The sequence below is a fragment of the Meriones unguiculatus genome, chromosome 14 (assembly GCF_030254825.1).
Source record: "Meriones unguiculatus strain TT.TT164.6M chromosome 14, Bangor_MerUng_6.1, whole genome shotgun sequence".
Taxonomy (NCBI): domain Eukaryota; kingdom Metazoa; phylum Chordata; class Mammalia; order Rodentia; family Muridae; genus Meriones; species Meriones unguiculatus.
The window spans coordinates 5260074-5287137 of NC_083361.1; the positions used below are offsets into that span (position 1 = coordinate 5260074).

The following is a 27064-nucleotide window of genomic DNA, read 5'->3' on the forward strand; positions in this document are numbered from 1 at the left end:
CCCTGTCTAAAAATAAAAGGACATTAACAACTGGACATTGAACTATTGTGAGCACAGGACACGGCACCTCTTGGAGCTCCCTTAGCTTCGGCTAGGCGTCTCCATAGGCTTCCACATTCCCCAGGACCAGCAGGGTGTGGCAGCGCCCTTGAGAGGCAGAGGCAAACAGCCAGGGCTTCAAGGCCACTCTGGCCTCCGTGAGACCCTGCTCAGAACACCGGAAAACAAAACTGGCCACCCTCCCTCCTGCCTGCACTGTCTCAGCCCAGCCTACCCTGGCACCTGTTTATATCTGCTTGTTCCATAAGCGCTGAGGCCCTGAGAAGACAGGGACCCAGGCCATTGGTCACCACGTTTCCAACATTCTAATCCCACCAAGGCCCATAAATTCCAAGCACTGACACCCCCTCCGGGAATGCGAGGGCCCAGACTTTGCCGAGGAACCTCAGGATGGACCACTGGATCCCACTACCTTGAGGAGACCTCCTTCTTCAGCAGGTCCTCCTTCCCTATCAGGCTCTCCCATCCAGGAGCCCAAGGAGAGGGCTGTGGGAGCCTGGCTTCAAGGGAGGCCCGCCAGAGAGGATCATGGGTACCGCCTGACGTCAGGACTCACAACAGCCCCAGTCCCTCCAAGATCTGTAGTTAGGCACGATAGCACCCCACTAAGAGAGAACGTGAGATCAAGACAGCACTCATCCAGCCTCAGCACCTCGGCAGCCTGGGTTCGGGCCCCAGACTGCCCGGAGCTCCTGCTTTACCAGAGGGGCGGGGCCATGGGCAGCAGACACTGTAGTCTCCGAGCTCGGGGCGGGGCGTGGTGGCTTCAGCTAGGCAAGGCTGCACAGGATCAACCTTAAATCCCAGATGTTGCTGTCCTTCGCTTCCGCACGGGGTGGGGGTGGAGGGTCTGGGTGTCCTGTGAAGGTCCAGGGAGACCTCTCGGCCCTGATACCTCCTCTCACCCTCCACTCTCCCTGCTTCCACACCTGTGCTAGGCTGTCACTGGGTGTGCGTCTTCATCCTCGCCCTGTTCGCTGGGCCTGGCTCCGCCTCATCAGCCCCAGCTTTTAGGCCCCTATCCACTGGCTGCCTGAACTGGGCCTCGCAAAGGTCCCTTCTTTCTGTATCACAGATAAATCAGCTGTCGGATCTGTGGGTCTGTGCCCTCGTCCCGCAGTCTCTATGATCTTCCCTTTGTTCCAGGTCGGTGGCTGGTAGTCCGCGCTGTCCCCTTCGGCCCGGGGAAGGAAGAGCCTGCTGACGTCTTGCAGCAATCCTCGGGTCTAGCCTGGTCTAGGTCAGCTTTCTGCCAGGACTGTTGCCTTCCTCCTCTGTTACCCCGCTTCCCCTCGGCCCTCCACACACAGTCTGCCACGAGAGCTTCCTTGAGATCCAGGAAGGCTACTCTCCCCACAGCTCAAAATCCCCCAGCGGCCACACCCTCCGGATGTGGCGGGCACATGCCTGCAATCCCAGCGCTCAGGAGGCTGAGGCAGAAGGGTCACGAACGAGGTCAAGGAGTTGGAGCTATACAGTGTGTTCAAACCTCGGGCTAAGGCTTCGAGACCCCGACTCAAGGAAACAAAACAAAAGAAACCTGCAGCGGCTTCTCATGCCATTTAGAACGAAGCCCGCTCTCTTCTCGTGGGTTCACACCGCCTGGTCCTGCTTTGATACTATACACAGTCCGTTCCCCCACCCCATCTCACCCCCGGCTTCCCTCACTCCGCTGTCTCTCACAAGGCACCCCTGTTCCGAGTCTGCGGGATGCCATTCCTACCCCTGTGCCTCTCACAAACGGTGCCAGGGCAGGGCAGGACTCGTGCCTGAATGGACCCGCGGCCCGGCACACAGCTCAAATGTTAACCGGCAGCTTTAGGAACGGTGCGCTCTGGCTCCCCCTCAGGGTGGGAACGACTACTTCCTAGCTGGCACCCAGCCAGCCCTCCCCCCCTTGGCTAGCTCCCATTGCCCAAGACCTATGCCCTCACTTTCGCTGATAACCTCCCGAGGTCTTAGCCACTCAGCAGACAAAATGACCAGGGACCCCAGGATGCTGCCAGCGCTGGGGAGCCAGACCCGGTGCCCCGTCGCCCTGGTTGATGGTGGACACTTTCAAGGTCTCAAGTCCCACCATGAAAACAGGTTCTGTCACCTCACCGGAACGGCCTTTGCACCAAGCCAGGAGAGTTCCAGTTTAGACTTGGGCTGTCTTCACCGCGATCCTCAGATCCGCTTGCCCCCGGTTGACTGACAGGCCCTAGTTTCCGCCATGTTCCCGCCTGGCCCGGCCATCAGATAAGCTACCCTGTCAGGGGATGCTGTGCTCGCTACGGACCTCATTCCTGGACTCTAACGAGGTCTGGCCTTTCCCATGCCCAGTGTCTGAGCCTATAAACTTCCAGGACCGTTATGTGATGGGCCCTGGGGCAATGACACAGTTGGGGACCAGCTCAGGAAAGACATGAGGCCAAGTGTGACTCACCCGGGCCAGGGCTCACTCCCTGTCCACACTCATATCTGCCAGATCACGTCAATGTGGCACTTGCCGCCCCCCAACCCCCCACTGCTCTTGCTGGGACCCCAAAACCTTTTTACCGCGGCCACTCGGGACACACCTCACCTGCCCCTCTGCCTGCAGCTGCCAAAGGGGTCTGTCTCTTCCTTAAATATGGAAACCCCAATGGTTCAACCTTGAGACCATAGTCTTTTTGAGTCCCAGAGTCTTTTTGGGGGTGTCAGGGCCTCATGCTGTACCTTCACTCCGCCTGTAAACTTGTGATTAATCCTCTTGCCTCAGTTTCCCTGAGGTGCAAGGATGGTAGGTGTGAGCCACTGTATCTGCTAAGCCCTGGTTTCTAGCCTTGGCTCCAACCTCCAGCCATACCTGTCCCCCACTGGCCATGCCACTTGCCACGTCGCCGGAGTCCCTAGCAACCCTGGTAACACTCGACCTGTTTCTGCTGCCCTCCACCTGGAACCTTCCATCTAAAGACGCATTTCCCGCCAGACCGAGAGCTTGGGGCACCGGGTCTCCAGCGCGAGCCACAGCACAGCGCAGTCCCCGGAACCTCTGTGGCCTGGATGGATGACTCTACATGACCCTGCTCAACCGCTCTGCAGGGACCCCAGGCTGGACCCCAGGAAGTTATCCCAGAGGAGGTTCCCCAACCCGCAGCCCCCACAGTGTCCCCTCGGTCCCCACAGACAGAGACAAGGGCAAGGGCACGGCCCGAGCTTAGAAAAATAGGACTTTCTTGTTGTGCCCCGGTGCCCCGTCACCCTCCCCATCAGAGTTTTAAAAACTGTGAGCAATTTGGTGAGTCTGAGGCCAGGTCCCGAAGAGTGCCTGGACCCTGCTGTCCAGAGGCCAGAGGAACCACGGAGGTGGGCCCGGCGCTAGGGTCCTGCAGGTTCATGGCTGGGCCCCCAGGGCTCGCAGTCCAACTGGACCACAGTTTGGGCCCTGGGTGCAGCAGGCTCGGGGGCGGGCGCGCTGGGCGCGGGGCCGAGGGCCCCGTTGGTCTGGGAGCAGACGCTGCTGACGGGTGCTGCGGCCTTGGCCTTGCCGGGCGGCTGGCCCCCGTGCACCTTGTAGCGCAGAAGCAGCACGAAGATGAAGACCAGGACGGAGGCCACTATGACTCCTCCCAGCGCGATGATCATGGTGCCGCCCAGGAAGGGCGCGTGCGGGGCGGCGCACGGCCGCAGCGCGGGCTCCGTGGAGAACCGGGCGCAGCCCACCGGCCGCGTGGCCGTCAGCCCCGTGGCGCTGTCCTCGTAGACGGCCAGCACGCACAGGTCATAGGTGCGGCCCGACGCCAGGTCGGTCAACAGGAACGAGCGACTGTCCGCCGGGATCATCCTGGGGAGGGCAGCAGGTGGGGTCAGGACCGCGGCTACCTGGTGCCCAGGCTCCCCCCCGCCCTCGCCCATGCCTCCCTCCAGCCAGGGTCCCTGCAGCCTGGGTTCACCCCAGTTCCTTCTAACCAGCGCCCTGACTTACTTTGCTCAACGCCTAGCATGTCCGTGCAGGAGGCCTAGCCAGTTTCATTGGAACTCCCCCTCTCACTACTCAAATTCCCTATCTTGCTATGTAGCCAAGGCTAGCTCGTATCTTGGGAAGGTCCCCCCCCCCAGCCTGCAGCGTGCTGGAAATTACAGCACACCTGACCAGTACCCCCGCTTTCTCCGGCGACCCAGCCATCCTTCCTCCAGCCTCTCTCCTTCCGGTCCCCGGTTGGCTTTTGTTCGCTTTATGCCCTTGAAGGGGGCACCATTCCCAGGGCTCAATGTGTGGCGTGCATACAAGCTGCTATTCCATCGCCCGGCTCCAAAAATCCATTTACTATATTGTCCTCGGATAGAGGGCACGCCACAGTACCCTGACAGGAGCAGGCACTCCACTCGAGCTTAGCTGAAAGGCGGGGAAGGGATTGCTTGTTTAAGACAGGGTCTTACAGGGAGCTTAGCCAAGGCTAGCCTGGTGGACTCCTGGGGACCCCCCTCCACCTCCAAGGGCTGGCGTCACAGGCGTGTGCCCCGGGCCTGGCTGGCAGACTTCTTTCCGGCCTCTAACCTCCCCTGTCCAGCTGCTCGGGGTCCCCTCGAGGGCCGCTGACCGCCCTAACCACCCCCCGTACCCCAGTTGCTTCATTTCCTTCTCGCTGGCCAATGAGTTTCCCCAGCCTCACTGATTAGCACCTCTCTACAGTGATCTCCCTCGGGAGACTCCCCACCTCAGGTCCCCTTTCTCCCTGTTGCCCTAGTTCTTTCCAGGCCTGGCCCTTCAGTTCTCTCTCTAGCTTCGTTTCCCGGTTTCTGTTTAGCCTTACCTTCGAGAACTGTGTGCACACGTGTGTGTGAGTGTGCGTGTGTGTCTGCATGCCTGTGCGTGTGTGTGCGTGTGTGTCTGCATGCCTGTGCGTGTGTGTGCGTGTGTGTGTCTGCATGCCTGTGCGTGTTTGTGTGTGTGTGTGTGTGCGCGCTCTCTCTCGCATGCCTGTGTGTGCTGTGAGTGTTGAGCCAGGCTCCGGCTACACAGCTCCCAGGCTGACCTGGAACTCTCTCTCACTCCCCTTGCCTCAGTCTCTGCAGAGCTGAGATTAAGGTGTGAGCTCTACGGCAGCTCTCATTTCCCGATGTCTTTCCCACCCAGTTCTTCTGTCTTTTTTCCTCTCAGGGTATCCTGACGCGGAACCGGGCTAGTTTTAGAATCTGTTTTGCCCCTAAGCTGCTTTCAGGAGAGCAACACGAGGACGCCCATAACCACCTGTGGCAGGGTGGCTGTTCCTGGACTGTCCCGCCCCCACCCGGCCAGGTGGCCATGCCTGCAGGCAATCTCAGAAGAGGACTGGAAAAGCCCTGTGTGGTGGGAGGTGGAGGCAGGAGGGCGAGGAGTTCAATGCCATCCTTGGCTTTTGTGGCCAGGCTGAGGCCAGCCAGGGCTACATGAGCTCTGGTCTAAAAAGAAAGGGGGTTGGGGGAGAGGAGACGGAGACAGAGACAGAGCAGGTCTGTCTGGAGGCTTGGAGGGGCAGGGAGGGATCCAGGCACCGGGTTTGCACAGTGGAAGGTTACAGTCGGTTTGGGGCTGTACCCTTGGCCCAGCCTGGCATCGAGGACAGGGAGCCAGCCACAGCTACACACGCAAGGTCAGGCTTTGGTGGGGAGTGTCAGCCACCACCATTTCCATCCACTTGTGGTCACAGCAGATGGACCAAGCGCTGTCTGGCTTGCGGACAGAAGCTATACTGACTGGCCTTTCCGAGTGTGTAAACTGCAGGCTTTGTGTTCGCAGCTCTGAGAGGGTGCTGGAAGCCCTCAGACTGGAGTTTCTGCCCACAGGGAAAGCAGACTCGGTTTTCGCTTGTTTGGTTTTGTTTTGTTTTTTGAGACAAGGCCCACGAACCTGCTATCCTCCTGCCTCAACCTCTCGAGAGCTGGGAAGACAGACGCCCATGCTTTGACACATCTGACCTAGCTTAGACTTGGTTTAGCAAACCAAAAATGAGGATGTTAGTTTTCCCAGAGCGTTGACAGGTGGGGTGCATGCTGCCCGAACCCAAGGCCTCCACTCTACTTAACCTCCCCCCACCCCGATTTCCCACCTAACCTCTGCTCTTATTTCCTCTCCATGCATCATTTCCCCCTTCTGCCCCCTCTCTTCATTTCTACCCCTTCTTTCTCTCTCCTCTCTTCTCCTTCCTCCCACCCCCTCTCTGGGGCAGTGTTGACTATAAATCTCTGGCCAAGCTTCATGCTCCCGAGGTAGACCGGGCTGGCCTTGAGTTTGTCACGATCCTGTGTCCACCTGCTGCCGGTCGCTTTTCCCCTACTGTAGCCTCCCCTGGAGAAACCAAACTTCCTGATAAAATGCGTTTTTAGCCTCCCATTCCTCCCACAACCTCATTAACTTTTTCTTTTTTCAGTGCTGGGCCTAGACCTCAGCGCCACACGCCCGCTCTCTGTAGCTACACTAAGCCGCCATTAACCATTAACGTCTCATTCTCCTCCCTTGATGCCTGGGTTCTTTGACGCTTGTCACCATTTGTCTTCACGGCCTTATTTCTTTACACATCTGCAGCCTGACTTTTTTTTTTTTTTTTTTTTTTTAGTTATTGTCATCAATCGAGAGCGTTGGTCGATTTACTCTCCCTGACTCATTTCCCTTCACCACATTTGCCCTGTTTCTCTTTTTCTCTTGCCCTTTCTGCCCGACCCTGGTTCTCATAATTCTGCTTGCCTGCACGCTCCGACTTTCTTCGGGGACGTGCAGAGTTATGTCTCTGCTGTGGTCCACTATGGGGTGTTTGGGGGCGGACCCAGACCCACGCGACCCCACCCACCCCCAAACGTGCCCGCTCCCCTCGCGGCCAGGCCCCTGCACCTGTACACGAGGATGTCATCTGCCGAGCTGTTGTACTGGATCTGGTACATGCGGATGCCCGGGACGGGCCGCTGGTCCGGCCACTGGACGAGAGCAGCTGTGGCCCCGTGCTCAGTCACCTGGACGCCGCGGTCAGTGGGGGCCACGGTGTCCGCCACTTTGGCGGAGGCCGAAGCAGCAGAGGGCGGGGTGAGGGCGTCAGGATCCCCGTCCCGCGGGGGGTCACAGCTGGTGCTGTTGGCTAGCTGGGGAGGCGGAGGGGGGCCCACGGTCAGCTCCACAGCCGCGGTGGCCTCGCCGGCCGCGTTGGCTGCGATGCAGGTGAACGTGCCGCCGTCCCCCGGCTCAGTGACCAGTAACTCCAGGGTCCCGTTCGGGAAGGCACGAGCTCGGCTGGAGTTGCCCAGCAGCCGACCCTGGGGGGACACCCAGCGCACCCGGGGCTCGGGGTCCCCTACCGCCCGGCAGCGCAGGGCCGCTGGCCGACCCGCAGGCACCGCCAGGGGAGGCGAGCGGTGCGTCACCACGGGCGGCTCGCACACAAACTCCTCCTCGCCCACAGCCCAGAAGTAGCGGCCCCCGAGCGCCGGCGGCGAGGCGCACGCCTCCAGGTCGTCCTCCCGGGCCAGGCGTCGGAGCCACACCAGCTCACAGTTGCAGTGCAGCGGGTTGCCCCCGAAGGCCAGCACCAGGGCGGAGGCGGGCGAGCCTCGGGGCCGCGCGAGCAGCGGCAGGCGGGAGAAGAGCGGGTCGGGAGGGATGGTGGTCAGGCGGTTGGACGTCATGTCCAGCCGTGCCAACTTGTGCAGGCGGGAGAAGGCTCCGGCGGGCACCGAAGCCAGCAGATTGTGGTCGAGGCCCAAAGTGTTGACGTTGCCAAGGCGACCCAGGGCCTCCCAGGGCAGCTGCTCGAGGTTATTGTAGGACAGGTCCAGGTCCTCCAGGGTCTCGGCGCAGTCGTCCAGGGCCCCCGCCGCCAGGGCCGCCAGCTGGTTGTTGCTCAGGATGAGGTGGCGCAGGTTGACGAGGCCGCGCAGCTGGCCCTCGCCCAGCGCAGTCAGCCGGTTGCCGTCGAGGTGCAGGGCGCGTAGGGCGCGCAGGTCGGCGAAGGCGCCGGCCGCCACGTGGCGGATGGTGTTCCGAGACAGGCTGAGATGCAGCAGGCCCGTCATGTTGGCCAGGTCCCGGCGGCGCACCGCCGCGATGAAGTTGTCCGCCAGGCGCAGCTCCGCCGCTCGGCGATCCAGCGAGGGCGGCACGAACAGGAGGCCGGCCCCTGGGCACAGCACGCTTAGGGGCAGCGACTGGGTCTGGCAGCGGCAACGGCGAGGGCAGGCGCCGGATGTGGCAGGCTGGGGTGGAGACGAGGCGGGGGCCAGCGGTAGCAGGCAGAGAAGCAGTGGGAGGGCTGCCATCGCGGGCAGGGGTGGCCTGAGGAGAAGGAGAAGGAGTGTCAGGGCGGGCCAGGGCCAGAACGGGAGCCCTAGAGGGGTTGGGGTGACCTGGAACCAGACAGACGGTTAGAACAGGCTCGGAGAGGCAGCGGTGGTCAGGGGAGGGGGCGTCAGACGTGGGTCTCGAAGGCACAGAGGGTCATGAGCAGTATGGTCAGGAAGCTGGCTGGAGATGGGCACGGGTGAGCAGAGCCTGGGACAGATGGTCAAGGTGGAGAGAAGGTAAGCCAGGGGGCTTAGATGCCACCACAGAGAAGAGGTGGGCAGGTTATCAGCAGAGGTCAGGAGGACTAAAGAGGAAAGGTGAGCGAAGAGAGGGGCCAGGTCAGAGGCGGACAGAAGACAGAAGAGTTTTGACCTGGTTAGAAGCCAGTGAGACGAGCAGAGAGAGGAGAGAGGACAGGTACGCCAGAATCAGTAGGGAACCAGGACAACTGGCCAGAGCGAAGGACGTGAAGAGAGGTGATGAGAGGGAAGGCAGCCAAGGCGGACACAGCCAGAGACGGCCAGATGCGGGTAGCCGGGAGTTAGGGCTGGGGTAGGGGCGTAGTGGAAGGAGGAAACTGGCAGGGGAGATGGACAGGGTAGCTTCGAAAGACTGGCGGAGACGCGGGGTACAGCTAGCGATGGCCACAGACCCAGCCTGGGGGCCTGGAGTGGGCAAAAGGCGAGAAAGCCGAAAAGACAAAGGGGAGCAAGAGTGTCCGTGGGAGAAGCTGGGGACAGCAGTGACTGGAGGAGAAGTGGACACGGTGTCAAGGCTGCTCGGAGCCGTGAGGGAGCGGAAACTGTCGTTGAGAGGAGAGGTGGAGAAGGGACCAGCCAGGCTGCGGAGATGGTCAGCAGGTGAGCAGCTAGAAGGGTGGTGGCCTGGAGGGCTGGAGTACCATCTGCTGAGCCAGGGAGGGCAGAGAGGGCAGAGCTGGGGCCGTGCGTCCGGAGGGGGTTAGGGGCACACTCGTGGAACAGACTCTGCCCAGGGGAAACCCTCCAAAATGCCACAGGGCGCCTGGCCCTCGCCCACTTCCACCTGTAGCCCGAGGGACCGCACCCCAGCCCGTCCCTTCCCACCCTGGAGGTCTCTTGGCGGCCTTACCTGAACTGGAAACCACCCCCGGGGAGCAGAGTCCTCAGGCTCCGAGGGGTGAGAGGTCAGAGGGCATCCAGTCAAGCCTTCCTGTCCCCAGGGCCTCTGTGGAGGAACTGCCCTGTCTCCACTCCAGTCTGTGGCTATGGAGTCTCCAAACTTGACTCCCGGGGTCCCAGGCCACTAAAATCGGGCCTGTAGAGTCCAGTTTTAGAGACCAAGGCCCCGGCCGCTTTTTAGAGTCACCAGGCTCTCTCAGTACCGGGCTGGAGAGACCCGGGGAAGTTTAGGGTCTGAATTCCAAGTCCGGTCTTGAAATCCGAAATTGGGCTCCTGTTCAGATCCTAGGGTGCTGAGTCAAGATTCGGAGGTCTGTAGCCCCAGCTTTCAGCACCCGGCTCTGCAGCGAGGATTTCAGGTCCCTCCGAATCCCATGCTTGTGATCTGGGAACTGAAGGCCTAAATCCCAGGCTTTACTTCCCAAAATAGTAGGGTCCCAGGGTATAGATTTGGGAATCGGCTCCCAGATGCCACCGTGTCAGCCAGACAATTCAGAGTTCAGCTCCAAATCTGGGGGCTTAGACGCCAAATCTTGGGGTCCCAGGTCCAAAGCTTGGGGGTCCATGCTCCGAAATCATTGGGGTTCAGTTCCCAAACCTTGGGGTCCCAGAGACAGATGGATTCCAGCCCCAGATATTGAGGTTCAAGGTCCAGGTCTTAGGGTTCCATGGCAGGAGCTCAGGGTGCTGATCCCAAATCGGGGTCCCACGCTCGGGGGTTTCAGAATATCTGGATCCGGTCGCCGGCTGCAGGAGCCCCCGCTGCCGGGGCGCCGGCCCAGGGTCTGGGCAGCAGCGGCGCGGCTGGGTGCGTGGCCTGCCGAGGGGACTGGCCCAGAAAGAGTGGGTCCGCTGCAGCGGGTAGGGGGGCGGCCGGGCAGCTCCAGGGCCAGGGTGGGGCGAGGCCTGGGCGCGGACAGACGGACAGACAGACAAGGCCACGCGGGGACCCGGGCACCGCAACGCCGGCAGGGGCGCAGGGGGGAGGGGCCGCGCTCAGAGACCCCTCCCCCGCCGGGGCCGGGGCGGGGGCCGGGCGGGGGCCGGGCAGGCGGGCCGGGTCCGGGTGCTCCCGCGGCCTCCTCGCCGGGAACCCAGGGCCGTGCTCGTGCACGCGCTTAAAGGCGCAGGCCCCGCGCACCCGCGCGCGCCCGCGCTTAAAGGCGTAGGCAGCCCCCTCCTCCCTTCTCTCAAAGGCGCGCCCCTAGCACCACCTTCCATGGAGACGCCCTGGAGCTGCTGGAAAGAAGGATATCTCTGAATGTCTGAGGCAGACACTGAGGCAAAGGGACAGAGCTAGGACAGACAGAGACTAAAAGGATGGGCTGGCTTAGACCGAAAGGCTGGAGTAGAGTGGGAGGTACATACATGGGAGAGGGGTGAACACAGAGACAGTAAGAGACTCAGAAACACACGAGAGGCAAGGACAACTCAGAGACCCTCTCTCTCTGTGTCTCCGTCTCTCTCTCTCTCTCACACACACCTCTGTCTTCTCTCTCCCCCACCCTGTATGAAGCACCTGAGCAACTCAGTGTCCAGTACTGACTCATATCCTTGTTCATAGCCCTGCATCCTACCTAGATGCCCACACACCCGTCTCCTGAGTCTCCTGACCCCCTATCTCAGCACCACCTTCCCGGGAGGCTTTCTATCTCGGTTCTGTCCAGTAGCAGATTTCTTCTTTTAGGCCAGAGGGGAGATCATTTCACTGGTTAGAAGGGACACACTATGACCTGTGTCTCCTGAGATAAGGGATAGAGCTCAAGAAAGACACACTGACCAGAGCTTCTTTAGAAGAGAGGGAGAGAAGATAAGAAATGGGTCAGAGTCAGGAGGCTGGACCAGTTGACCCAGAGAGATGTGTCTGCTGTCTGCTCTTGTCTGTCTTTCCTCGCATGGATGACCCCGGGTGGAGAGAGATGTGAGGGGGCAGGGGAAGTAGGGGTGGGTGGTCCACGTTCTTTCAGATGGTTCTGTAGGAGGAGGAGTGTGGTATGAGGGCCCACAGGAACTTGGATGTAAGTGTGTGGGGAGCATAGTCTCCCAGAAGCCCTTGTTGCAAAGGAGACACCGCCGGGTGAGCTGAGGTTGGCCTCGCTCTAAGAAAGCCACCTGAGCAGAGGAGTGACGTGACCTTGGAGGTGGCGATATGTCCATCGACCCTGGCATTTTCCAAGCTCTGCTGAAGATTTCGCAGTACACTCTTGGCTCCTTCCACTTATGTCTATTGAAAAATTGCAGCTAAAATTAACTCAGCCCTGGGGCCCGCCTTTCCAGATCATTAGCAAAGTTCATCAACGATCCTGGCCCAGCACAGTGAGTATTAGACCCTCAAAAGCCTAGGGAAGCCTTCAGAAACTTCAGAGAGCGCGCAGAGGTGGTGGGAAGACACGGAGGCCATCCCAACAGGAGGAAAATCCATTGGTACTGGTAGGGTCGGAGATTGATGCTGGGAAACTGAGGCAGGGGAGAGGGGAGAGTTCAGCAGGAAAAAGCAACAGTACAGAAGCACTTTGGTGGCGATGAGGTTACTTTTCTGGCCAGCCGGTGCTCGGCTCTGCTGGGGAGCTTTAGGGAACCTTCAGGGCGCATCAGGATTGCAGGGCTAGTGCTGCTGAGCCAGGTACCAGGTTTGGACGCTCCCTGGGACAAACCAGGGACATCAGCAATGTGGACAGAGCTGCCTGCCTCGGCTTTGCCAAAGGTGCAGGGTGCGGGGGGTGGGGGGAGGGGGATGCAGCAGCCCACAGCTGCTGAGAACAGGCAGTCAGAGGCAAGGATGCTACGATAAGCCCAGCAGACTGTCTGGCCACGGCCACGGTAGTTAACGCTTGTGATGGTCAGTTTCGACCGTTAGTCTGCTTGGATTTAGAATTGCTCAGGAGGGACTGAAGAGATGACTCAGTGGTTAAGAGCATTTGCTGCTTTTGCTGAGGACTGTGGTTGGGTCCTCCCAGCATACACATGGTGGCTTGAGGCCATTTGCAAGTCCAGTTCCTGGGATCAGATGCCCTCTCCTGGCCTCTGCGGCCACTAGGCACGGACGTGGTGTACATACATACATGTAAGCAAAACACTCATGTAAAAAATAAAAATAAACAAACTGCTTCCTGAGACCCAGGTGTAAGGGCACAGGCCTGTAATCCGAGCACTCAGGAGAGCATGCAAGAAGATCACACTGGTTTGAAGCCTGGACTGCATAGATCCTGAATCAAATAAATAAATAAGCCAGGTGAGGTGGCACACACCTTTAATGTGCCAGCACTTGGAAGGCAGAGTCAGAAGGACTTCATTGAGTTCAAGGCCAGCCTGGTCTACTTGCCAAATTTCCATGACAGCTAGGACTAGGTAGAAGCGGAGGAGAAAGAAGAGGAAGAAAAGGAAGAAGGAGAAGGAGAAGAAGAAGAAGAAGAAGAAGAAGAAGAAGAAGAAGAAGAAGAAATTAACCAGCTATGGTGGCTTACATCTATAATTCCAGTGCTTGAGAGCCTGAGGAAAGAGGACTTTTGAAGGTTCAAGGCCAGCCTGAACATCAAAATAACTTCCTGGCCATCCTGGAGATCCTGTCCTTTTTTTTTTTTTTAAGATTTATTTATTTATTATGTATACAATGTATGTTTGCATGTAAACCTGCACACCGGAAGAGGGCACCAGATTTCATTTCAAACGGTTGTGAGGCACCATGTGGTTGCTGGGAAATGAACTCAGGTCCTCTGGAAGAATAGCCGGTGCTCTTAACTTCTGAGCCATCTCTCCAGCCCCCGATCCTGTCCTTTTTTGAAAAGCCACTAAGAGCTTGATCAGTGTGTTGGTGGTGGTCTGTGTTAACGTTAACGGATGGTCTACTCTGCTGGTGGACTCCAAATTCCCCCGAGTAGATGATTAGGGATCGGTGGAGCCGTGAAAGGCGAAGCCTGACCAGAGGGAGTAGGTCTCTGGGAGCCTGTCACTGGGGGGCTGGATCTCGCCTTCTGCCTTCTTGTTATCGCGCTGAAGTTTCCTGTTCACCATAAGGAAGCTTTGCTTCCCGTCAACATTCCTCTCACTGTGACGTTCTGCTGAAACACTCGGGCCCCAGACGCTGAGCTCTCCAAGACCGTGAGCCAAAGCAAGTCTCTCTTTCAAATTTATTTCATTTAAAAAAGATTTATTTATTTTTACTTTACATAGACAAGTGTTTCCTCTGCATGTATGTGTGTGAACACGCCATGTGTCTGCTTTAGATCCCCTGGAACTGGAGTTACAGATGGTTTGTGCTGGGAACAGAACCCAGGTCCTCTGCAAGAGCAGTCAGTGCCTGTAACAGTTTGATTCTAGTTGTGTGTGTGTGTGTTTGTGCGTGTGCGTGCATGTGTGTGTGTGTGTGTGTGTGTATGTGTGTGTGTGTGTGCGCACATGTGTGTAAGGCAGAAGAGCATGTTGGTTCCCCTGGAGCTGGAGTGTCAGGCAGTTGCCAAGCGTTGGAGTGGACAGTTAGGAGGTGGTGAAGCTCTGAGAGGAGCCCAGAGCAAGCAGGCCATTGGAACCTGTCATTGTAGCTGTATCTTCCTTTCTCCGCCTGGCTCCTGGTGCTCTTAGCTACTGAGCCAGCTCTCCAGGCCACGACACTTCCTCTCTTCAGTTGCCTTTTTCAAGCGTTGGGTCACTAGAGAGAGAGCTAGCTAACACAACCCTGCAATAAAAGCAGTGACCTGGACAGCCCAAGTCCTGCCTTTAATGAGCTAACTCGAGAGAGAAGTCATGTCTCCTGGCAGCCCAGACTGGTCAGGGCCAGGATGGGAGAAGCCTGGCTTAGAAAGGAGTGAGCACGTGATGAGAAAGCCCGGGTCCTGGTGGCCAGGAAGGTGACAGGGAAAGCAAGGGCAAATCAATGTGGTGAGCAAGCCTGGGCCAGGATGGTTCAGGCAGTGACTTAGGGAGGCAGAGGGGCGTGGGGGTCTCAGAAGGACCCCAAATCTGGGGCTGGAATCAGGGATCACTGCGCTGAGACCGGGAGGGAAAGTCTGAGCGGGCAGGGCAGGGGACTGAGAATTCACGCCCTCACACGTGCAGCCTGGGGGTGTCCTGGTGCTGCAGGGACCATGTGGGTCCGCACGTGCCGTAACCCCTCATTAGCTCCTTTAAGGGGATCCTGATGGGATGGCTGTTTGGGGGACTCTGCTTAATTGCTGCATTTGCTTAATTGCAACATCTGGAGAAGAGGACAGAAACAGTGAAACAGCAGAAAGAATGAGGTTGAACTGCAGAGAGCTGAGGAGGCCCTGGGGGTGTGGGGGGGAGCAGCCTGCTTGGATCCAAGCACAGCTCAGTGCATGCAGAAGCTGCCCCAGCACACACAGGCATGCGCGGGGCATGCACCAGGGCGCACCCCTGCACAGTGTGTGCTCACTCTAAGGGCCACTGGAACACACGTGTGCTGGCATACGTTCATATTGGGGGACACACATACGTGCCCAGAGGTAGGAGGATCGAGAGTTCAAGGTCCTCCTCACAGTAAGTTCAAAGCCAGTCTGGCTGCAGGAGACCTTGTCTCGAAACACAAGGGGCTGGCAGGCAGGGCACTTGCCTAGCATGCATGGCGTCTCGGGTTCTAGCTCTAGTACCACATGTAACTGGAGAGGGTGGTCTCTACCTTAATCCCAGCCCTTGGGAGGTAGAGGCAGGAAGATCAGGTTCAAGGTTCCCCTCGGCTGAGTCACTCAAGTCCAGTCCAGGCTGTGTGAGACCTTGTCTTAAAAAAAAAAAATCAGAAAGAGGGTTAGAGGGGTGACACCCGGGTTAAAAATGTTCACTGCTCTTCTAGAGGACTGAGGTTCATTTACCAGCAACCACAGCGACTGGCTGACAACCACCTGCAGCTACAGCTTGAAGAGAACTGACTCCCCCTTCTGGCCTCCTCAGGTACCTGCACACACACACACACACACACACACACACACACACTCTCACACACATAGAAAAACAACAAGTAAATCTCTTTTTTGTTTGTTTTCATTTTCGTTGTTGCTGTTGTTTGAGACAGGGCTTCTCTGTGTAGCCTTGGCTGTCCTGGAACTCACCAGACCAGGCTGTCCTTGAACTCAGAGATCCACCTGCCTCTGCTTCTCTAGCGCTGGGATTAAAGACGTGCACCCCCACCACCTGACCAAGAAGTCAACAGTGACAATAACAGACCCTGAATACCCACAAGGATGAGTACACGCATACACATGTCCATTCACACGTGTATCCATGCTGTGTCTACGTGATAAGTGAATGCTGTCAGACACTCTACCAAAAGAAAGACACCCTTTTATAAGGGGATTTTGGCTCCTTCCAAGTCAGGGTTTTGTTGGGTTTCCTATGCCTCAGCTAGCACCTACCCACCTAAAACCAGCCGGTGGGCCTCACTGGAATGAGCTCAGCTTTGTAATTAGCGGGATCCTAGAGATTTGTTTTCAAGATCAGGCCTGAAGGTGTGCCTTAACAGTGGGGTCAAAAGAGAGAGGAAGAAGGCAGGCTCCCCTCTCCCCAGTACTGACCACCCCAAATCAAACCGAGGGGCCCTGGGCAAGCGTCATCTTCTGCAGGAAGGCAACAGCCCAGGGCACGGGGTTCAGAGTCACAAGGATGGAAGACCCAGTCATCCTGTTCTGTTCTAATGGCTTCCAGCTGGAACAGAGCCTTCCACAAGCATGTGGGAGAAATGTTTGCATTTGTGCAAAGAACAGAGGGAAATATCTGTCATTTCTTATAGGAAGTTTTTTTTTTTCCTTTTTAAATGATTTATTTATTTCTATTCTATGTGCACTGATGTTTGTATAACTCGGTGAGGGCGTCCAATCCCCTGGGACTAGTTGAGGGCTGCCATGTGGGTGCTGGGGATTGAACCTGGGTCCTCTGGAAGGGCAGCCAGTGCTCTTATCCATTAAGCCATCTCTCCAGCCCCCTGCTGTCACCTTTTAACTAGCAAGCACACTCTCTTTGGCGGAGACCTATTGTATGAAGACCCGAATATCACATGTGATATTGTGAACTGAGGCTCAGTTCACACATTGCCTGCTACTCAAGCCCTATAGCTACCGGGGGCCCACCTGGGAAAGGTCCGTGTATTCATGTAATGCTAGCTGCTGTAGGTTTCCTGGATTTCAGTGACCTCACACAATGTTATGTTTCTTTTATTATTTTCTAAACATTATTGTTGTGAATGTAAGCATGTGTGTGTGTGTGTGTGTGTGTGTGTGTGTGTGTGTGGCCACTTATGCTATGGTGCCTGTGTAGAGGTCAAAGAACAATTGTGTGATATCGATTCTCTCAATCCACTCCTTTTTTCCCCCCTTTGATTCTGGGCCTCACTACAGCTCTGGCTACCCTGGAACCTGCTGTGTAGCCCAGGCTGGCACAGGACCCACAGAGCTGCTTCTGCCTCACAAGTGCTGGAATTAAAAACGTGCACCACCATGAGGGGAAATTTTTCAGTTTTCTTTGGGGGCTACTGGAGTAAGCCAGGGCCTCACCCGAGCAGGCAATCGCTCCATTTCTGAACTACATCCTAGCTGCTCTTCCTACCATTATGTAGGTTCCAGGGCTTGAACTCAAGTCATCAGACTTGCTCAACAAGTGCTTTTACCTGCTGCTCCATCTTCCCAGCACAATATTTCATTTTAAAGGTGTCCTTTATTTGGTGACTCACGCACCAGACTCATTCCCATTTTGACCCCATTAAACATCCTCAGACTCCAGGTCCTACTGGGCTGGAGAATCTCCCTTCATCTGCTGTAGCAAGTCCTGCTCCGGGACGAAGTCTCCAGTGCCACCTGCCTTTGGAGGACGTGACCACAAATCTTGGAGGACGAAGCGAACCAGACTTGAACTCTGGCGTGTTGGTTACAGGTTTTCTAGCACTGTGATAAACTGCCCCACAGAAGGAGCTTCAGGAGGGAATTACTTATTTTGGCTCTCGGTTTCAGAGGGTCCAGTTCACCACGACGGAGAGGACATGGCCGAACAGAGCTCCTAGTCTGTGGAACGATGCTCCACAGTGGTTTAGGGTAGGTCTTCGCCCTCAGTTACTCCGCTCTGGAAGCACCCTCACAGACACACTCAGAAGGGTGCCTCAGCCGTCTCCCAGGAGCTTCCAAACCCAGCCAAGCTGATGGTGGCGATTAACCATTACGACTAGCCTTTGGGGCAACGCCGAGGGATGATGGCAGGCGTGTACCACGCTATCCACAAACTTTCCCTCAGGAGTAGCACGCTGGTGAAAGGAACAGCCTTCCTGTTGATGGGGTGGGGGGGTGAGGGGTGTTCAGGGACGTAGTAAAGCAGTCCGGGGACGGGAACCACCTAGCCCAAAGCGATCCGCTTCTGGGTCAGAAAGGGTCTATGTGCAGATCTGAGTGCTCATGACTCCGCCCCTGACACAAACCACCGCCGAGCCACAGCTAATCAGACACCTGATTTGTATGAACAGACCCTGTGTGGAGTCCTGTGCTAACTACAAGCCTGGGTTGGTTGTAAACTTTGTCACTGGGATGGGCTAAGTCCCAGATCTGGAAAGGACTAGCTCTGGTAGCCCCCAACTCAGAGATTCATAAACGAATGGCCGTCTTGGCGCTAACGACGACCTTGAGATGACTTAAGAGGGGTCCGGGGAGACGACTCAGAGAGTAAAGTCCTCGCTGTGCCGGCGTGAGGACCTGAGTTTGGATCTCCCCCACACGTGTGAAAACCAGGCCTGAAACTGCACATACAGGGGATCCTGGGGACACACAATAGAGAACTGTGTCGACCTCTGAGCCCCAGTCCAGGCATGGCAAACATATATGCACACACACACACACACACACACACACACACGGAGTTTTATTTTTAAAGACATTAAAAGGGCAGTAAGACATTCGTAGTCAAAAGGACCCGGACTTTGAAGCCTGAGAGCCTGGGTTCAAATCCCAGCTCTGTCACAGACCTGCTGAATGACTCCGGCTCTTCTCTAGGCCTCAATTTCACTCCTGTAAAAGGGCTTGATAATAGCTCAAATGGCCGTTGAGAGGATTAAATTAGCTAATACGTGTAAAGCTCTGAAGCAGTTCTTGGCCACATGAAAAGTGCTTATTCTGTAATAACCAACCATGCAGCCAACAGTTGCTGTCCTGATTTCATTTAATCCTCATACCGGGCTCTCCTCCAATTTCATTACTACAGCCCCTTCTTGGCTCAGGTCTCGCAGCCTCGTCCTCTCTACTTGGCTTCCCAGGGGTTCCAGGGGACTCTGCTCTGCGTTCCCAGCACCGTCCCCGCCCCTTCTTCTCCAGCTGGATTTTCAGACTCGGCCCTAACTGCTACTTGCCATCGGGAGGCAGCAACACACCACGGGGCTGTCTTGCACGCGGCGCACGGTGGGGCGCGTAGTTTTGCTTGTAAGTGAAGCGTCGGCTCCGGCGCGGAAGAAGAACTACATTTCCCAGAAGGCATAGCGACACCCTCTGCCTCACCTTGCTCCAGTTTCGCCTCTTCAGTGGTCGCCTCCCAAACCGCGCAGAGCGGGTGGGGCGTAGGGCGCGGACGTGTGTGGGGTGTAGAGACAGCCAACACCTCGCTCAGGAAGCCTGCTGATCCCACAGGACCTTAGGTGTAAAATTAGACCCAGGTTCTGGCTTAGAAGCTGCAGGCGTCAAAGCTTCAGGTTAGGCCGGGAGGCTAAGGCGTCCCTCACCAGAGAAAATTAAGGAAACCCTTGCAAACACCCTTGTAGTCAGTTTAGCTGCCGCCAGGCTCTCCTGTGTCCAGACTGTCCCTTGTTAGCTCTGGAGCCTGTTCGTGGCTCTCGGATCTTCAAAATGAAAAACAAAAAAGACAAAAAAAAAAAAAAAAAACCCAAACCGAAAACCTTTTCTTTTTCTTTGCAACCATGCCTCTCCACTTTAAAACCCTATTATGGTAATGTTTAGCTGTACACAAAAATAGAATTATATAACGATTCTCCAAGTTCCCATCTCCCAGCTTCAATTATTATCAACATATGGCCAATCTTGTTTTATTTATTCCGCCTCCCCACCCAATTAGTTTAGAGCAAATCCCAGACAGCCTATAGTTTCATCTATAAATACGTATCTCTAAAATATCGAGTTCTTAAAAAAAAAACAACAAAAAAACAAAAACCAGCACATCTAAAACTAACAAATTTTCCTTCACAGTATGGAAAGCAAATCTGCCTCTAAATTTCTCTGATTGTTTTGTAGACTATCAATTCTCGGTTTGTTCAGATTATAATCCAGAGCCTGTACATGATATTTGTTGACAATGTCCCCTCCCTCTCATTCCCCGGAGTCTGATTTGATAGCTTACATCTTTTTCCGGTTTTTGTTTTTCTTTTTGAGACAGAGTTTCTCCGTGTAACAGCCCTGGAACTCACTCTGTAGACCAGGCTGGCCTCGAACTCACAGAGATCTCTCTGCCTCTGCCTCCCAAGTGCTGGGATTAAAGGCGAGAGCCACCCACACCAGGCTTTACTGGGTTACATTTCTTAGTGTCCTCCTTTTTCTTTTCCTCTTGTGTATGTCTGTTCACTTGTTTGTGGGTACATGGTGTGCCTTAAAGCGTGTGCCCATGCTGGTGGAGGCCTGAGATCGACCTGCGTCTTCCTCGATCACTCCCTACCTTTTCTGCTGAGGCAAAGTCTTTCAGCTGAACTCAGAGCTCGCTGATGAGCCACGTGCACCACCTCAGGCTGCCTATCCCGTCAGGCCCTTAGAGCCACGGAGTCAGAGGCAGGCTGTCACCTTAGTCGGTCGCCTCGGTGGGCTCTGGGGTCTGAACTCCTGTTCTCGCGCTTATGCAGCGTGTGCTTTGACCCCTGCACCACCTACCCAGCTCTTTAACCACGGGGGCCGGCCCTTTGTGTCCTTTAACATGTGGTGGTCCCCTGTACTTGCAAAGTGGGTAGATCAAAAGGCTGGCTCAGCTTCCGTGCCAGTGTGGGGTGCGCGCACTTTATGGAGGAGTGTACCCGCCATTCCAAATATACCGTCTCGCCGTCTTCTCTGTGTTGTTGGTTGGTTGGGTAGGTTTTTGTTTGTTTGTTTGATTGGTTTTTTGGTTTTTCAGGACGGGGTATTTCTTCTGTGCAGCCCTGGCCATCCTGACACTTACACTGTAGTCCAGGCTAGCCCTGAACTCACAGAGATCTGCCTGCCTCTGCTGGGATTAAAAGCTTGTGCCACCAGTGCCTGGTCCCTCCTCTGTGACGTTAATCGTTGGCCTGGTCAGCCTGGTTGTGCTAAGACTACAGCCTGCCTTAGAAAGGAAGTGGTTCACGTTCCCTCGCCGTCGCTCCCTTTTGTTATACAGAAATGAATGTCTCTGTGTGCGCATGCGTGTGTGCATGTGTGCTATGGCACACGTGGAGCCCAGATGGTAACACCGGGAAAGGGTCTTTACTTTCCACTGGTCTGAAATGAGCTCTCTCTGGCTTTTTTCTTTGGTCGTGTCCTGATGAGTGTGCCAGGCTAGCCCGCCTGAGTGCTCCCAGGGGCTCTCCTGTCTCCGCCTGTCATTCATCACAGGAGCACACGGGGTCACAAACACACGCCCCCCCCCCCTGCGCAGCTTTACACGGACTCTGATCCTCTTCACGCTCGCATGGCAAATGCTGGACGTCTTTGCGCACCCCAGAATTGAAACCTTTCATTGCTAACGTTTACCCTTGTCACTCAAGAGAGAAGCGAGTTTCCACCTTCCACCCTGTAATAGCTGGCACTGGACGTGCTGGCTGCAGTCCACACTGTGACCAGAGATAAAGATGGGGACACAGCTCCACGAAGCCTGGGAGCTCCCTTAATCTTTGAGGGATCTTGGCTCCGGTAGACTTGGATCTTTGGTTTTGATACTGAAAAGGATTTCAGGATAGGCCAGTATAACATTAGTTAGAGTTGATTTAAAAATTATTTTAAAGCAGAGGTTAGGAGAAAGGTATTCTGGAAGGAAGTGAGCTTACCCGATGGCCTGAGTGTGAGCGTCTCAAAAAGTCCCACGCCGCCACCTCCACTCACGTTTAGGCCTTTGGTGACTGCTGAAGTCACCATCTTGAAGGGGTTGCTAAGGGAGGCTCCCAGGAGGCCCGTGACAGGATTACAACTGATGAAGTGGAATTTGGATGTCAGGGAGGCAGGAAGCGAGGATGTCTGCGGTGTAGGCAAATCTCAGCATTGTCCACGAGAGTCGCAGAAAATGTATGGGAGAGGACGGAGGCCCCACCCGAGATCACACATACCCAGGCTTGAAGCCCGGGCCATTTCTGTTTTGACACAGAAAACGACGACATTGCCTGCGCGCTGGAACTTTCGCAGCGAACGTTCTCTGTGGTGAGGTTCCAGCTCCGCAGCTGGCGAGGGGGCTGGGGCCAGACTCCGGGGTGCACAGCTCCCTCGCCTCCCCTGCTTCCATCCTTTTCCCTGTCTGTCTTTCTAGCCTCATAGACCGGGATCTTAAAGACGTACTGTGAAGAACACTTCATTACTTGAAATGTGGATAACACGTTGAACGGTAGCATCTTGATATGTTAATCATGAATATTAGTGACAGGGCTCAGAGGCCCAGGCTGGCTTTAGATTCCTTATTCGGCCAAAGACAAGCTTGAACTCCTGGTGCCCTGCCTCTGACTCCCAAGTGCTGTGATTATGGGTACAAGCCACCGTACCTGTCTTGATTTCTGAAGAGTTAACTGAGTTATCATATACAAGGGGAATAGCTAACTTAAACGAATTTTATGTTTCTTTTATGCTTTAAAAAAGTGCGGGGGAGCTATGGGGGGGTGTTCTCAGCCCGGGAGTGCACGCACGCCTACCACTGCTCAGACAGCTTGCTGGAGTCTGTTCTCTTTTTTCACCCTGTGGGTCCTGGGATTAAAGTCGGGTGTCAGGCTCGGCAGCAGGTGCCCTTCGTCGCTGGCCCTGTCGCTTTCATACTTTTCATTGTAGCTATTAGATATAGGATCATAGCCTCCCTGGTGCTCTCTCTCTCAAAAATCAGGCCAGTGGCCCTGCAGCTGTCTGGGCAAGCGCTGATCAGCGGGCTGGGGCAAGCTGATCTTGAACGATAGTGTTGGTCAGTGCCTTACAACTTCTGGCATTTACTGCAGAGTTTCCCCACCCCTTCTGAAAACCTCTAAGAGCTGAAACCTGGCTTTGAACCCTGGAACTTACCGTTCTTTCTCTTCGGGACCCTTGTCGTGTGATTCGCAGCTGCGCTCTCTCTCCATGTTCTCCTCCTTCAAGGCTCAAGCATGGCTGTGCTGAGCCACAGGCCCTCTTCTCCTCCTAAAGTTCATCTGAGGACTTGCACTATTAGGAGGTGTGGCCTTGCTGGAGAAAGCGTGTCATCATGGGGTGGGCTCTGAGGTCTCAGAAGCTCAGCCAGGCCCAGTGGCTCATTTCTCTCCAAGTCCCTCCTTCTGCTCGGGGACACCCCGGGTTGAAATTCTTGTTACCGCCACTCTTGGCCCTCTGTGCCGTGTCATGGGTCCTCTCAGCTCCTTCCTGGACCTCCTTACCTCCAGGAGCTGCCCAAGTTCTCTGCAGGCTCCTGGGCCTGAGACCCTTCCCTTCCCTGCCTCCCCTCGGAGCTATGGGCTGTGCCTCTCCTTGTGCCCTGTGCATGGACAGTTGCCTGCGCAAGCAGCCGTTAGCTCAGGGTTCGTAAGTTCATCGGCTGTGGCGAAGGAATCTGTAAGCTCTGCAATGAACTTTGGCTTAAAACAAACCAAAATGCTTTTATAACCTCCGCATAGGTAACTTTAACCCTCTGTAGTGTACTGTATATGTGAGTCAGCCCTGGTTTAGAGTGTTCGGTGTGTGTGCCTTATCAAGCTCTACCAGGAAAACGCGTTTTAAACTGTGCGGCTCTCCTCCTTCTTGGCTGATGACCTCATCAAGATGGGAGCAAACTCGGGGCTGGCAGCCATGTTTACTAAGATGGCGGACACACATGACTGGCAGCCATGTTTACTAAGATGGAAGCATAGGTGCCATGAGACTTCACTGTCTAAAGACCACACGGAATAAAGCAACTAGTGTAAAACTTCTGAGTCCTGCTGAGCCCTTAGTTTTGGCATTGTGTCTTTCTTAGACTGAGAAAGCAACAGTAAGTCTTCAAATTATTTTGGATTGGTACGGGTTTTTTTTTTTAATGTTGATAAAAATTTAAGGTTGTTATAAAGCTTTGCTTAGATTAACAAAAAGCGACTTAAGGCGTATGTCTAACTCCTTAATGTTAGTGTGCAGGCGATTCTGTTGGCCTGCCCTCAGGGACCTAGCAATTGCCTACGTGGACAGGTATGGGTGGTCCGCCCCAGCCCTCCCTGTTACAGCTCACTGGCTGCTGGCTGGTTCTCTCTGTTCTTGCGCTTTCTCCCTGTTCCAGGCCCCCCTTTCCCCCACCCCCAGGCATCTTCTTTCTCTTCCTCTCCACCCCTCTCTCTCTGCCCTCTTGCCTCTACTCCTCCTCCGGGTCCTCACTCCTCTCTCCTCCCCCAATAAACCTCCTTACACCGGATCTGTTACATGCCGTAATTCCTCAGGGGGCACCCCCCCCCGCCATGGCACTTCCTCGCCGGCCACATCATTATATGTCATAGCACTGTGTCTTTGCTAACTTCTAGGAAATTTAGTTAAGTAAAGACATAGGTTTGATAAATAAGGTTTATAAATTCCTAAGGTCTTCTCAGGTTCTACAATTAAACCTTCTCCTCCAGCATACCTAGGAGCAGCCATGTCCATTTCTTTTATTTTCTTCAATTTTTGTCATTCACCCAGAGGCCAGAAGAAGGCATTGTTGCCCCTGGAGCTGGTGTTACGGGCCCGTGTGAGCCGCCATATGGGCTCTGGGAATGAAACCCGCGTCCTCTGGGACAGTTGCCAGTGTTCTTGACTGCTGAGCCGTTTCTCTGGCGCCTTCACCTTATTTTTCAGGCAGGGTTTTTCACTAAGTCAGGAACTCACTGTCTTGGGCAGACTGCCTGGCTAGTGAGCCACGGGTCCTGCCTGCCTCTGCCTCCAGTGCTGGGGTTTCAGGCACACGTGCCACACCCAGCTTTCCACACTGACTTTGGGGGTCTGAACTCAGGACCTAAGGCCACTGCAGCCCACTGCTCCCTATCTTCACAGAACTGGCTCTCTCTTCCCTTGGGTCCTACTTAGATGCCTTTATGTTGCTAACTGAGGCTCAGCAACCCTGCTGATGTCCACACAAGCATCGCCTGTGTTTTTCATCCACGCGTTTTTTTTTTTAATTCAATTAAATTTTTGAGTCACAGTCTCATATAGCTAGCCCAGGCTGGCCTCAAGCTCCCTTTGTAGCTGAGTATAGCCTCCAACTCTTGATCCCTTTTGGCTTGTAGCTTCTGAGCACCGGAATTACTGGAGTGCGCCGCTGCACACAGCTAAAACGTGTAAATGTAATTAAATTTACATTCTTACGGAGCCCTTCCCCAGAGAGTGAAGTCCAACGAAATCTACCACAGCAAGATGCTTTCATTCTATTAAACAAAGAAGGGTAAATCTTAGGGCAGGGGAAAGACAGGGTAGCTGAACACAGTAACTGTGGGATGAAAACGTGGAGTTTAGCAGCTCCCTGGTGCCTGGTTCTGAGGTGATTAAAAATTGTCTCCGGTAAAGGAGGATTTACGTTCTGCCTTGAGGCGGACGGATGACAAAGACAGTGAAGAGTCCCTCTGCATTCTAACCTTCCCCAGCTCCACCAGCCTCAGTATTTAAGGGAGAAATATTGCCGTTTCCTTGGGGCCAAGTAGGAGCCACTGAAGTAATCGGAAATGAGCAGTCACAGGAAATTGCTGCCACCAAAGCTGGCGGAACAAAGAGAAGAAATGTCACAAGAGGCCAGAGAGGAAGTCACCCGGTAGGTGACTGAAGCAGGCACACACACACACACACACACACACACACTCAGTATGGCCACTGCCTCCCTGGTTCTCCCATGCTTTCCGGATGAGGAGAGCTGTAGCCTGAGATGGGGGCAGCAGGAGGCCCTGAGGATCTGTCTCCAGTGGATGCCGCCCAGAGTGGCCCACACCCTTCCCCAATGAACCAGAGGTCTGACACAACTGCTGTCCCACGTGAGGCCAGGTTTGCAACCCCAGGCTGTGGTTGCCTATGGCTTCTGAGCAACTGACCTTCCAAAATAGCATCTTGAGACCTCTTATTTCCCTCTGATTTAAAAAAGTGTTTTATTTTCTCTTTAAAAGGTCTTTTATCGTCATTATTATTATTGTTGTTGTTATTATTATTTTATGTGTGTGAGTGTTTTGCCTGTTCGTATGTGCAACATCGCGAGCATGCAGTTTCCACGGAGGCCAGCAGGGGTGTCTAACCTCTTGAGATTGCGAGCCAATGTGTGTGCGGTTCCGGAACCCAACCCCTCACCCTCTGAAAGAGCGTTAAGTTCTTTCAACAACTGAGTCATGTCTCCAGCCCCCTTGACTACTTTTTTTTTTTTTTTTGAGACAATGTAGCACGTTTCCCAGACTGGCTACAAACTTGCCAAGCAGGCAAGGATGACAAGGAGCAGAATTCTGATCCTCCTACAGCTACCTCCTGAGTGCTGGGATGATGAGCATTTACCACCACGCTCATTCCGATTACCATCACCCAGCCCAGGCTCAAAAAGTTGTTCACCGTCACTCCTTACTTTGGCATCAAATGCCAGCACTGGGCTGAGGTTGGAGGCGGCTCGTTCACATGGCTAGCACACGTGGCTAGCTGTTGCTTGAGAGCTGTATTGGTCAGAGCCGCCACACATGGCCACTCCAGCATGAAGAGCCTACGTAGCAGCTGGCCGCCCCCAAGCGCAGGTCCCCAGAGGTCCAGACAGAGGGACTTGTGGCCTTTTCTGATGTAGCCTCAGACTCACAAGGCTTCCCTCTGCATCTTTCTGATGGACAGCTATGAACTCACACAGGATGAGGCTTCATTAAATCCACCAACGGAGCTGGGCTTGGTGTCAAATGCCATTAATCCCACTGAGGAAGGCAGAGGCAGGAGGATCACTCTGAGTTAGAGGCCAGCCTGGTCTACGGAGGAAGTCCAGGACAACCAAGGCTGCACAGAGAAACCCTGTCAAAAGGTTGGGCCATATATATGTACACACACATACACACACTTGTACGTATACATGAGAACACACACACACACACACACACACACACACACACACGTGTGTATACTGGGCTCATACTGTAGCCCAGACCCTCCTGAAACTCAAGGCAGTTCTTTTGCCTCCACTTTGCAAATCCTGGAGCTTACAGGTATGAGCCATAAAACCTATTTCAAAAGCAATATTTATTGATCTGCTGTGATTAATGTTTTCTCTATTGATGCTAGACATTTGTTGTTTAAAAGAAAAAAGAAAAGGAAATCCCAACTGTTCTATTTTACCAAAAAAGACTCAGGAGCCAGATGCTGGGGTGAAAACCTTCTAGCTCAGAAAGGCAGGGAAAGCACCCAGCTGACCTTCCTTCTCAGCTCAGGTCCAGATGGAAAACATCCAAAAGGTTGACTAGCTGAACTGACAGCCCAGGAGG

The 27064-nt window shown here is 55.0% G+C and overlaps 1 protein-coding gene across 1 annotated transcript; it reads right to left on the minus strand.

The window, feature by feature from the left end:
• Positions 1–3241: 3241 nt before the first annotated feature.
• On the minus strand, positions 3242–10610 carry Lrfn3 (leucine rich repeat and fibronectin type III domain containing 3). Its single transcript, XM_021641078.2, has 3 exons — positions 9443–10610; positions 6893–8323; positions 3242–3868 (listed from the first exon to the last, which is right to left on the minus strand). Exons 2-3 carry the CDS (start codon positions 8305–8307, stop codon positions 3403–3405), a joined length of 1881 nt encoding a protein of 626 aa, XP_021496753.1. The 5' UTR covers positions 8308–8323; positions 9443–10610; the 3' UTR covers positions 3242–3402.
• Positions 10611–27064: the final 16454 nt, after the last annotated feature.